This window comes from Podarcis erhardii (assembly GCF_964252035.2).
Source record: "Podarcis erhardii genome assembly, chromosome: W".
In the NCBI taxonomy this organism is placed as follows: Eukaryota; Metazoa; Chordata; class Lepidosauria; order Squamata; family Lacertidae; genus Podarcis; species Podarcis erhardii.
Genome location: NC_138506.1, coordinates 3,673,485 through 3,686,245, shown reverse-complemented (window position 1 = coordinate 3,686,245; position 12,761 = coordinate 3,673,485). Strand labels below are relative to the sequence as shown.

Sequence of the window (12,761 nt, the reverse complement as noted above, 5' to 3'; positions counted from 1 at the left end):
CAGCCTCCCTCCCACGGCACACCAGGCAACGCGCTGGTTTCGGCCAGCCTTGCGCACCCGGGGGATCTCCCCCCGGGTGCGCAAGGCTTGCGGACACCTGCGTGGAGTACGGGGCGTCCTCTGGAGGGCACCCCGTGCTCCGCGCTGCAGGCTGCTGCCCGCAAGCCTTGCGCTCCCGGGGGGAGATCCCCCGGGTGTGCAAGGCTGGCCGAAACCAGCGCGGAGCACGGGGCGTCCTCCGAAGGGCGCCCCGTGCTCCGCGGTGCAGGCTGCTGCCCGCAAGCCTTGCGCTCCCGGGGGGAGATCCCCCGGGTGCGCAAGGCTGGCCGAAACCAGCGCGGAGCACGGGGCGTCCTCCGAAGGGCGCCCCGTGCTCCGCGCTGCCAGCTGACGCCCGCAAGCCTTGCACTCCCGGGGGGAGATCCCCCGGGTGCGCAAGGCTTGCGGACACCTGCGTGGAGCACGGGGCGTCCTCTGGAGGGCGCCCCGTGTTCCGTGCTGCAGGCTGCTGCCCGCAAGCCTTGCGCTCCCGGGGGGAGATCCCCCGGGTGCGCAAGGCTGGCCGACACCAGCGCGGAGCACGGGGCGTCCTCTGGAGGGCGCCCCGTGCTCCGCGCTGCAGGCTGCTGCCCGCAAGCCTTGCGCTCCCGGGGGGAGATCCCCCGGGTGCGCAAGGCTGGCCGACACCAGCGCGGAGCACGGGGCGTCCTCCGAAGGGCGCCCCGTGCTCCGCGCTGCCAGCTGACGCCCGCAAGCCTTGCGCTCTCGGGGGGAGGTCCCCCGGGTGCGCAGGGCTGGCCTACAACAGCGCGGAGCACGGGGCGATGGGATGTGGGAGGGAGCTCGCTCCCCGCCCCGCGTGTGCTTGCCGCCGCCGCCCCGCCTCTCGCCGCCCGACTCGCCAGCCTCCCTCCCACGGCACACCAGGCAACGTCTCGCGGCACACTAGTGTGCCGCGGAACACCGGTTGGGAAACACTGAACTAGAGCAACTGATCAGAGACAATGCTTTTGCACAGCGGAAGCTGAACGAGCTTAGGGAAAAGGGGGGAGCTGAGGGAGGTTTCGAGGAGAAAGGGGGGCTTTTGTTCTATCAGGGGGCAGTGTATGTCCCGGGTGAATCCCTAAGGGCCAAAATCCTCAAGCAGCTCCACGACAACCCCACTGCAGGACATTTTGGGCAACACAAGACCATGCTGTTGGTTACAAGGGACTTTTGGCGGCCCAAGGTGAGGGAGGACATGCGGGAATATGTGAGAGGTTGTGACACCTGTCAGAGGACCAAAGGGGAGAGGGCTGCTCCGGCAGAGTTACTAGAGCCTTTGCCCACACCAGGGAAGCCATGGGAGGTGGTGTCGGTAGATTTTATAACTGACCTACCCACGTCCAGGGGGAAAACAGCAGTCATGGTAGTGGTGGATCTACTAACCAAGATGTGTCACTTCGTGGCATGTTCCCATGCAGTGACCGCGGAGGACACAGCCAAGCTGTTCGTAGAGCATGTGTTTAGGCTGCATGGAGTTCCTTCAAGGGTAATTTCTGATTGGGGGACGCAGTTCACCTCACAATTTTGGTGCAAGCTGATGGGTTTGCTGCAAGTAGAGGTGAGCTTCGCGACAGCAAGGCACCCCGAAACCAACGGGCAAGCGGAAAGAGCAAATGCCGTTTTGCAACAGTATTTGCGGTGTTATGTCAGTCAGAGACAGAACGAATGGGTGGACAAATTAGCCCTAGCAGAATTTGCGTACAATAACGCCGAAAACGTGTCCACAGGGATGACTCCTTTCTTTGCCAATCACGGGTGTCACCCCAGGGCCTTTCCGGGGAGGGGAGAGGAGTCATGGAGTGTGAACAGTTTGCGGAAGAGATGGAGGCTATTCACCAACAGCTTCAGTTGAACTTGGAGAGGGCCAAAGAGGTGTACAAGAGGGAAGCAGACAGGCATCGAAGACCAGGGGAGGTCATCCGGGTGGGGGATAGGGTGTGCTTGTCCACGCAGGGGTTGCTCTGGAGGGGTGGGTGCAAGAAGCTCAAGCCCAGGAGAGTGGGGCCCTTTGAGGTCATCCAACAGGTCAATCCCGTGGCGTTTAAGTTAAGGCTGCCGGACAGTATGAGGATTCATCCCGTCTTCCACAGGTCACTGCTGTCGCCCTATCGGGAAGGGGGCAACCAGCAGGGGAGGGGGGAAGGGATGATCCCAACATAGAGGAAAGGGAGAAATGCAACGAGGTGACAGAAATACTGGACTCTCATTGGAGCGGGCAGCAACTAGAGTATCTAGTGGCTTGGGAGGGGGCGCCTAGCTCAGAAAACACGTGGGTTCCAGAGAGTTGCATCACTGAGGAGTATCTGGTGGAGGAGTTCCACGATTTATTTCCCGACAAACCAAAACCCCCGGGTAAGTTCTTTAAGGAGATTTTTGGGCCGACGGATGACGAGGAGGACTTTGAGGGTTCCGCACCATCTGACGATGATGAGTGGGAACCGAAGGGGGTCGGCGGGAATGGCATGGGAGAAGGTCAGCCCGAGAATCGCCGCGAAACTGCTGGGTTGGGGGAGGGCTGGAGGGATGTTTTTGCAGATACAGAAGATGAAGACGACGTCTTTCTAGGATTCCCTCCTGCACCTCGCGACATAGGTGAAGCAGAGACAGCCGTCTCTCCTGAGGAGGAGAGGGGGTGCTTTGAGGAGGGGGTGGATGTCAGGGAACTGGAGGCTGAGAAGGGGAAAAAGCTGGGGAAATGCAGAGAGAAGCCTCCGATCGCAAGCAGCTGCACCTTGTCAAAGGGGGAGGATGACGAAGGGTTGTCAGGAAGCAATGAATCAGGGAGGGGGGAGCAACTTCCGGGGTTTAGCTCTTCACGTAAAAGAGGAAGGAAGAGGGGAGGGCTCCAGAAATGGTTATGCTGGAGAAAACAAAAGGAGGGGTCAGTCTCGGCAACTGAGACCGAATGAGCCGGACATGCTTTTGAGAGCTCTGTAGTGTAAATAGTAAAATGGACCTAATAAATCCTGGAAAGCTGGCTGGAGTCCCAGGCTCTTATCTCTTCTAGCACCCACCAATCATCCCTGACAATTGCAAATGCCCAAAGATCTACCAAAGCTATTATAAGGTTTTTCTATGGAAAAGGGGGGCAATATATTCCGGCAGCCTCCCAGGTCTTTGCTGCAAAAATATCAACACAACTGACATATGGCTCTCAGATCTGCAGTTTCTTAAACCTTGCTTCCTTAGAATCATTCCAAACTAAGTTCTATCGCTGCCTGCTAGGGATCCCTTCTTATGTGTCTAACATAGCTGTCCACCTGGAGGTCGGGCAAATCCCTGTTAGCGCTCAGATATGGATTCTGAAGATCCATTATTGGTTAAAACTTATCTTTTTCCCTGTTGGGTTGGCACCCTTAACCCTACTGGATTCCTACCAATCTAAATGGAAAGCTACGCTGCATGAAAAGCTAAGAGGCTTGGGGTTTTCCCCACAGACTCTGATAGCTGTAGGTTATGTGAAAGCTAGAGCAATAATCCACCAACAAATTTGGGATGTGGAAATGCAATGCCACGTGAGTGAGATGAATAAACACCCAGCAATAAAAGATAATGGGAGAGGATTTACCCTGGCAAATTGTTTGTCAAAATTACAAATACCTAAATACAGATGGTCATTTACCTTCGCTAGATTCAACGTGCTGCGATCTGCCTTATTGCAGGGCAGATTTGAGGGTAAACCATACGCTGAACGAGTCTGCGCCTGCGGCTTGATGGAGGTAGAAACTGTCTCTCATGCCTTGTTACGCTGCCATTTCTATGGGGATATATGCTCTGTATTTATTACCCCTGCTATGCAAAAATCTCCAAATGAATCCGAACTTCAGTGTCTAAAATCCCTGGTAGAGGACAAGGATCCTGAGATCACGTTAAGAGTAGCCAAATTCTGTGTGATTGCCATAAAACTTAGGGAACAAGCTGTGTTATCATCATTATTAAGGTTTCAAATGATAATTTCAGGTTATAGGTTAGTGGCTAAGTTTTAATTTATATATTTTTAAACTGTTGCCATATCTGTATTGTCCCTGTTATACCTAATTGCAAATTCAAATGTATCCCTATCGTGTTTTATGACTTCCTTGATATTGTATGTGGACTGGAACTGGTCTGTGACCAAAATAATAAAATCCATTCATTCATGGACAGCCTGGTTTCTGGGATTTTTCCCATCCACAACAGATGGCATGGTAACTCTGTGAGCTCCTATTCAATATTATTACCTGCTCTGAGAGCACCTCTGCTACTTAGCTTGAGAAGTCCCTTCTTCTTTAGGATAAAACTTCCTCCAATGAACAGGCTAGAGCTGAGAGCCAAGCCCAGTCCGCTGTAGAAGTCATAACGTCCCATCGAGTCCTCCATTTCAATCACCTCAAGTTTTGAGAGAGAAAGATCAGAGTGTAAATGTCTGTTCCAGAAGAACAGCCATGTTGAATCTGCAATAGCAGGAAGCCAAAAATACAGTGATGCAACACTGGCAGGTTACGTCCTATGAAAGGTTCACTAAATAAGCATTCTGTCATACAAGCAACTCATGTTCTACCTACATGCTTCCAATGGACACAGTGTCCTTTAAGTAGAAGTGATTTTTCTGTGAAGTGGCCCAATGTTCACTAATAGGGTAAGCATAACTAGCTTCCCTTTGCTTCTTTTGACAGAAGGGAAAAAATGATTTTTTTCTCCTTCAGGCCTCAAATACTGTAGGGGTACACTGGTATAATCATAACCTTACGGGGACTATTTACCTCTCTTGTACTACAGGTGTCGTGGGAACTACTTGTTAATGATCTTCCATAAGTCTTTTGAATGGCAAGTGAATACCTGAAAAAGGGCCTATATTTATCCCCCTCTCCCTTCGAGGTGATGTTGTAATATTTAGGTGTCTGTGAGGCCAAGACTCAGCTGACTTTGGGGCATTTGTAAGCTAGCAGAATTTTGGGTGTTGGCTGTGACTCTCTGGAGAGCTGGAGTTGCGTCAAACACATATTAAAAAATTTGGGTTGCACAATTAAAAGTTGATTTGACACCCACTTAAAACAAAAACCCCCAAGCCTGGGACTTTTGGGATATAAATGCACTGGAAACCTGGGAGCGGCGGCAGCAGAAAAAACTGGACATTAAATAACATCTCCACAAACCAATCAGGATGAATGTTCAATAAACAGGTTGCCTGGAGCAGCAAACTTTATGGCGAGTGTTCAGCCCCTAAACTCAACCTGCGTATTTGCAATTAAACACAAAAAATACAAAATGCCAGTAAGTCTCCATATACCCATATACTCTTAGCTGTTTTGTAGGCTGCCTTGAAAGCTCCAGAGTAGATAGGCGGCAAATTTTACTTTAGATACACGAGCCAGCGCCTGCCAACCACAAACCAGCAAGCTAACATAAAACATGGGTCTGGGTTACAGGCGGATCTACACGGATCCTCATGGATCCTCCCCCTTTAAAAAAATAACTCCAACAAATCCAGTGTCAAAACACACCTGCAAGGCACGCCTACAGACTGGACTATAAAAAACGTGGATCCAACACTTTGCTGTGCTGCAGCACCACAAAAACATGGATCCGAGGCATGGATCCTCATGAATTCATGATTTTTATATTGAAACAAAATGAAAACACCATGATGCTCTAGACTACATCTTAGTCTGTAGGCAGAACCAAACAAATCACGCATCCACTGTTTCGTGGTGCCGCATTGGCGCAAAAACATGGTTAAAAAACACGGATCCTAATGGGTCCTCATGATTTTTGCCCTAGATCAGCCCGAAGTCACCATCAGATCAAATATCATGGCCATGGTCACAGGATGCAACACAAAAATCACGGATCTACGGCTTCCTGGTGACACCCTGGCCCAAAGACGTGGTTTCGAAGCATGGATTCTCATGGATCCTCACGCTCTTTGCATTGGGCCAACCCAAACTCACTGTCAAATCACACACAAAAATCATGAGGTGCACTACAAAAATCACAAAATGCCCTTACCTGCACTGTTAATGTCACCACTGGAACATTATTATTAGAGCCGATAGGAGAATGTATGACTATATATTGTACCAAGATATGGTTCATCTTCAAGAACAGATCAAATACATGCTGAAGTATGAAAGAGGAGAAAAAATAAGAAACTGCTTACATACTGTCAACTAATATCCAGATTCAAGAAAGACTGTATGGCAAAGCCACTCCCGAACTTAGGAGGGGGGGGTGTTGCGGGCTCATGACCCCGCCTACACTCTTGCGGGGCTGGCGCCAGCCCCGCAGGACCCAGGGATTCCCATTATTAATCATCTCCTGCAGCGTCAGCCAATCGGCTGGCGGCAGCAGCGGGCCGTCCTAGGGGCACTTAAGGTCGGGGCAGCCCTGGCTCGCCCCTTTTCCTCCTTTACAGCAGCTGCGGTTTGAGCTGTGGTTAAGTTTTTTCATGCGGTTTTCTTTTGCCGGGGTTGTATTTTCCTTGTAGTTCTCGTGGTTCCGGCTCTCGGTGAGCTTCACAGCACAGCGAACGAACGGGTCGCTGCCTAAATCCGTGGCTTCTTACCCGGCCTTCGGTGCTACGGACATCGGCTTCTCAGGGCGCGAGTGGATCGCGCTGGAATCCTCCGAGCGGAACTTCGCCGGTTTCATTCTTCTTTATCCATCCCCGGAGATGCGTCTTCCTTCCTCCCCTGGAGCGGATCAGCGTGGGCTGCCACAGCGCTCACGGAAGGTTTGATTTCTTCTGGCGGGAGCAGGCTCCGAGGTGTTGGGGGTCGATCACTATACGGTGGGAGGCGTTCGCAGCGGAGTCCCTGTACAGTGCTGACTTCCACTCTGAGGTGAGCCCTGTAATAGCAGTACTCCTCCAAGTTTTTGGACCGGTCCGTGGGTGGATCGGGCTTTGAAGGGTGTCGTTACCCCCCTCTTGTTACCCCCCTCTTTTCGGTGGCTTGGGGCCATCGTTGCCTCGCCTTGGGAGATCAACGCGTAGCTTTAGGGAGTTATAGAAGGCAATTCTCTTGACCCTTGCAGAGTTAGGAGATTTGTGGGCGCCTGATCAGCTGTCCGGCGTGGAGGGCACGCTCGCTGCCTTAGTCAGATCGCCGGGAGTGCTGCGCTTTAGCATAGATTAGATTTTACTTTAAAATCAGTTCTGTTCCCTTCTTTTTACTCGGTTGAATTCAGGCGGCATTGCGGTGTAATTCAAGGCGTGCGCGGTTGCCTGGGCAACAAAGGGGGCGGACGCCATTTTGTCTCGACCACGTGGTCTCAGCGGCAGGAGAGGCATACCCTCGCCTACACGCGGCTTCTTTGCAGCTTAGTGATAGGAACTATTGTAGCATTGTTATTATACCTTTTGCATTGCATTAAGAAAGGCTGCTCTGTTACTGTTCTTGGAAGTCTCTTCAGTCTAGCAGGCTTATTGGCGGTAAAGTAGCCCGGCTTCGCAGGATACCCCACGCACCTTTATCATTATTAGTAGGGGCTGCTTGCTTGCTTCATTTTAAATCCTTGCACCACCTCATAATTCAATAATTTACTTGCCGCATACAATTATTTTATTTGATCCTGCTATCTGCTATTAATAATTCATTAGCTCACTATAAGGTGCTGCATGCCCAATTTTATAGTTTTTAAGCTTAAATTAATAGCTGGGTATAAGTCTTAGGAAGTTCCTGTTCATTTCATGCGGGGAGTTATCATTTCTATTCAGCGTCAGCTATTGTGTCTTAAATTATTCTTACAAAGAAGTTGCTGCGTGTTTCTCAGAGGCTTGCCTTTCGTTTACATTCATGTCCTAAGGAGCAGCTGCATTCGGTTCAGTGTTGGCTATGGTGTTTTGATTTAATCTTAGGGAAGTCGTTGCCAAGTTTAAAAAGGCACGCCTCAACCTTGCTGCCTTACTTCGAGCCGCTGTCTAGTAACAGTATCAACATTACTTAATTATTAGGCGAATGTACAATACTACGCATAAACAATAATTCTAATAATAAAATAAATAATTATAAGTGAATAGGTAATAATATTTTTAAAAAATAATAATAAATAATAAATAATAAATAATAATAAATAAATAAATAAATAAGGTAACTTAAGCTTATATATATATATATATATATATATATATATATATATATACACATACACAAATATATAATAATAATAATAAAAGAAAGTAAGAAAGAAAATAATAATAATAATAATAAAGATAAATAAATAGATAAATAAAATAACATATATAGATAGTTAGATAGATACTCAAATCCTTGCAGTCAGGCATACACTCATTCATATTTCGGGGGTTAACATGGCGAACAGGGGCAATGCTCAAGCACCCCAGTCGGGTGGTGCTCTAGTGCCTGTTGGACCCTGTAACCCTCAAGCCTTGGCCCAATTGTTCTCGGCTCTACAATCATTTTACGCGCAATGCAGCCCCCCAGTCGCCTCAATGGCTACCATAGTGGAGGTATCCCAGGATTGTATACCCTACACCCCTCCCAGTCAGCAGGCCCAGGCAGGTCCCTCTTCAGCTACGTCACTGCAAGCCAGCACGTCGCAGCAGGACATCAATCGGCCCCAGACACATTTGCAAACCGCACGTGCGCAGAGGTCTAAGTCTAGTGCTCAGAAGGCCAAGGCCGGTGTGCAGAAGTCTAAGGCCAGCACGCAGAAGGCCAGATCATCACGGGCCACCCCCTCTAATGCAAGCCAGGAGGCAATTGGCGTTCCTAGTGTTTTTCAGAATACTCCTGCCCAGCACAGTTCGTCGGAACGGTCTTCTTCGGATGACGAGTTGCCACCTCATCAGGCAGCATCAACTTCTAATGATCCAGCCCCGCAGGACAGTAGCTCCCGTGGAGGGAAGCGGAAGGCGAAGAGGAAACACGTGTCTAAGAAGAGCAGAAGAAGGGGCCCATCTGACTCCGAGGATGAGACAGGTACTTCCTCGTCAGAGGGGGATAGTGACACGCCCATGGAGACTTACTGGGGGAAAGGGGAAGAGACAGGCGCCCCCTTGTGGGTCCATGAGAGACGGGCCAATTCGCACCGGAAAACCTTTAATGGTACCCTTGACTGGAAAGATGGGGTGCTTGTGGAGGATGTGAAAGTTTCAACTCACTTGTCCACTGATTTTATATTGGGTAATCACCTTTCCAAGAGGAAAAGGGATAAGATTCTGAATGGGGATTTCATAGATATGTTCACGTTACTCCCGCCAGCACAAATAAAAGGAAAAGGTGAGAAAAAGAGGTATTATGGTAAAAAGAGATATAGGACACCTCGCGCGGGGCGTACATTCGAGAACTGGCTCAATGGCTACCAGGTATTTATGGGGATAGTTGTAGGATGTTATCCAAAACGTGGCTTGCACCTTGCATCTTATCTGGCGCATGTGAGAAGGGCTCGCGAGTTAGCGGGAGATGAGGCTGCTATATCGTACGACGAGGATTTCCATAGGAATGCCTCGCTTTTGTCCTCAACGCGCTGGGATCAGAGGGACAATAACTACTGGATGGAGCATGTGGGGCCCAACATCGAGAAGAAAGCTCATGACCAAACAAAACCCGGCAAGGTGGACGCCAAACGTCGAAAGCAATGCTGGGATTTCAATAAAGGGGCCTGCCAGCGAACCGCTTGTAAGTACTTGCACGAATGCGATAAATGTTTAGGCAACCACCCGGCTAGTAACTGCTACAAGGGTAGACAACAGCCCTTTCGAGGCGGCAGGGGTCACCTCCACCAGGGAAGCCGGGGTGCCCCCTCTGGTTCTTCAGGATCCGCCCAAGGGGCAACAGGGAATCGCTACTAATTTGTCCCTCCTCCTAGCTCACTCTCCGATTAAGCTCCAACCCCTAAGAACGCTTTTAAATTTATATTCTAATAGACAGGCTGCCATTCTTTTAGGGGAAGGGTTTTCTCAAGGGTTCAGAATTCCAGTGGTTTTTACCCCCAATTCCAGTTGCCCCCCCAATCAAAAGTCAGTTTTAGAGAGACCTGACATCGCAATGAAAAAGATCCAGAAAGAAATCCTAGCCGGGAGGGTGGCTGGTCCATTCCCGGAGCCTCCCATTGATCAGCTGCATATTTCACCGCTCGGTATTGTCCCGAAAAAGGCCCCTGGGGAATTTCGGATGATTCACAACCTTTCTTACCCCAAGGGTGCTTCAGTGAACGATGCTATCCCCCAGGAGCTATGCACAGTGAAGTATGCATCTTTTGACCAAGCGGTGAAGTTGGTCCGGAGATACGGTAGGGGCGCTTTTCTGGCCAAATGCGACATCAAATCCGCATTTCGCCTTCTCCCAGTTCACCCTGAGGACTATCGTTGGTTAGGTTTTAAATTCCAGGGCGCTTACTTCATCGATAAAGCGATGCCTATGGGGTGCTCGATTGCTTGTGCCGCTTTCGAGACCTTCAGCTCCTTTCTGGAGTGGGAGCTTAAATTTAAAACTGGTTCTTAAGGGGTGGGGCATTACTTGGATGACTTTATTTTGGTCGCAAGTAATGCAAAGGACTGCTTGGCCTTGCTACAGGCCTTCAAGTCCTTGGCCGAGGAACTGGGCGTCCCTCTAGCAAACGAGAAGACAGAGGGCCCGGTCACCACGTTGACGTACTTGGGCATTGAACATGACACGGTTGCCCAAACGTCTCGCCTGCCTAATGAGAAATTGTTGGCCCTAAAAGAGCTTATTTCACAGATGCTGCCCCTGAAGAAAGTGACCCTGAGGCAAATTCAATCACTCTTGGGTCATCTCAACTTCGCGTGCCGGGTAGTCTCCCCCGGTCGCCCCTTTTGTGGACGGTTGGCGAAACTGTCAGCAGGCCTACGGTCACCTCATCATAGGGTGCGCCTCTCAAAGGCAGTAAAATCAGATCTCCAGGTGTGGTTGCAATTCTTAGATGGCTATAACGGTATTTCACTTTGGCAAGATAACATGGCCTTGCAAGCTGATTTCCAGGTGCACTCAGACGCAGCAGGTTCCTTGGGATTCGGTGTCTACTTCAGAGGTCAGTGGTGTGCACAACGTTGGCCCTCGTCCTGGCAGGGTAAGCCCATACTGCGTGATTTAACATTCTTAGAATTCTTCCCTATCGTGGTGGCAATTCACATATGGGTTGAGCAATTTAAAGACCACAGGGTTTGCTTTTGGACAGACAACCAGGCAGTGGTGTCTGTCCTAAACAAGCAATCTTCTCACTCCCCCAGAGTGGCGTCGCTGTTGCGGTATTTTGTCCTTTCCTGCCTTCGGCTAAACCTATACGCCTCTGCCAGATTTGTCCCGGGTATTGATAACAACATCGCGGACGCTCTATCTCGTTTCCAGATGGATCGCTTTTGCTTATTGGCGCCGGATGCACAGCAGCTGCCGCAGCCTTTTCCGGAACATCTCTGGAGTATTGGCAACGAGAAGCGATAAAGGGAGTATTGTCAGCAGTAGCACCCTCAACCCTAAGATCCTATAATAAGGCGTGGTTAGATTTCACATCTTTTCGCCAGAAAAAGGGCTATTCAAACCAGGCAGGCCCCCTTATGAGTCAGAGGTCATTGAATATCTTGTCCACCTCCGTGACTTAGGTCGGGCCCCCAAAACCCTCAACATTCACTCTGCAGCAATATCATTCTTCTCCAAAGCTCTGTTCTCAACCGACCCCTGTGCGCACTTCGTGGTGTGGGAGATGCTGGAGGGCTGGCGTAGGTCGCGGCCTACTGGCCCAGACAGCAGAAGACCCATAACTTATGACATACTCAGGGAGATACGTAAGAAGCTCAGGGTCATTTGCTGGTCCAGGTTCGAGGCCAGGTTATTTTCCACAGCATTTTCCTTTGCTTTTGGGGGGGCCTTACGCATTGGCGAGGTGGTCTGTGAGGATGTACCGGTTAGTAGCAATAGGGGCTCATGTTAGAGGACATGTCCTTGTCAAGCTCAGAGGTAATCTTGAAGATCCGTAGCTCAAAGACCGATCAGCTTGGTAGAGGGGCTCTAATCCGCCTGTAGGCAACTCAGAAAGCTGGACCCTGCCCAGTAAAGGACGCTAGGAAGTTTTTGTGCATAAGACCAAAAGTAAGTGGCCCTTTCTTCATACACGCAGATGGCTCCTGCCTGTCAAAACACCAGTTTACGAGGGTTATGCACAAGGCGATCACGGCCATTTGGCTTCCACCTGAGGAGTATGCTGCACACTCTTTCCGCATTGGGGCTGCGACCACCGCTGTTCACATGGGTTTACCGGCAGAGAGGATAATGGACATGGGACGGTGGAAGTCGAGCGCGTACAAGGGATACATCTGCAAACCACGCTAACTCCCCCTTGCACAGCATTTCCCCTGACCCAGCTCTCTTATTCTCTTCTTTCAGGTGTCGGGGCAGTGTGTCTCTGGATCATTGGCCACAGTATTGTTCACTGGGCAAGACTTCGGGCGGTCATCAGGGGCTGGTGCGGTGACCTGCAACTCCCCAACAATGTCAAATTGTCCTGGATTACACGGCGGGGAATGCATTGGGAAGAGTTCTTCCCGGCAGTAACAAAAAGAATTGCAGCCGAAGGCCCACCCGACGCGCTGGTCATCCAACTGGGCGAGAATGACCTGGCTTACAGAAAAGGGGTGGAATTGATGTGGAATATTGTCAATGACCTGGAGGAGTTGCGGGCTTCCTATTCAAACATAACAATAATCTGGTCATCTTTGCTGGAGAGGCGCTACTGGCGGGACGCCGCAAATCCTGTGGCTG

At 50.3% G+C, this 12,761-nt stretch overlaps 1 protein-coding gene across 1 annotated transcript in view; it reads right to left on the bottom strand.

Annotated features, from left to right (window-relative positions):
* Positions 1-4,998, bottom strand: part of LOC309333220 (magnesium transporter NIPA2-like) — an 83,372-nt gene extending 78,374 nt beyond the window's left edge. Inside the window, exon 1 of the mRNA XM_081846641.1 lies at positions 4,266-4,998. Coding sequence (XP_081702767.1) covers positions 4,266-4,404 — 139 coding nt within the window. The 5' untranslated portion in view covers positions 4,405-4,998. The remainder of the gene's footprint in view (positions 1-4,265) is intronic.
* Positions 4,999-12,761: the final 7,763 nt, after the last annotated feature.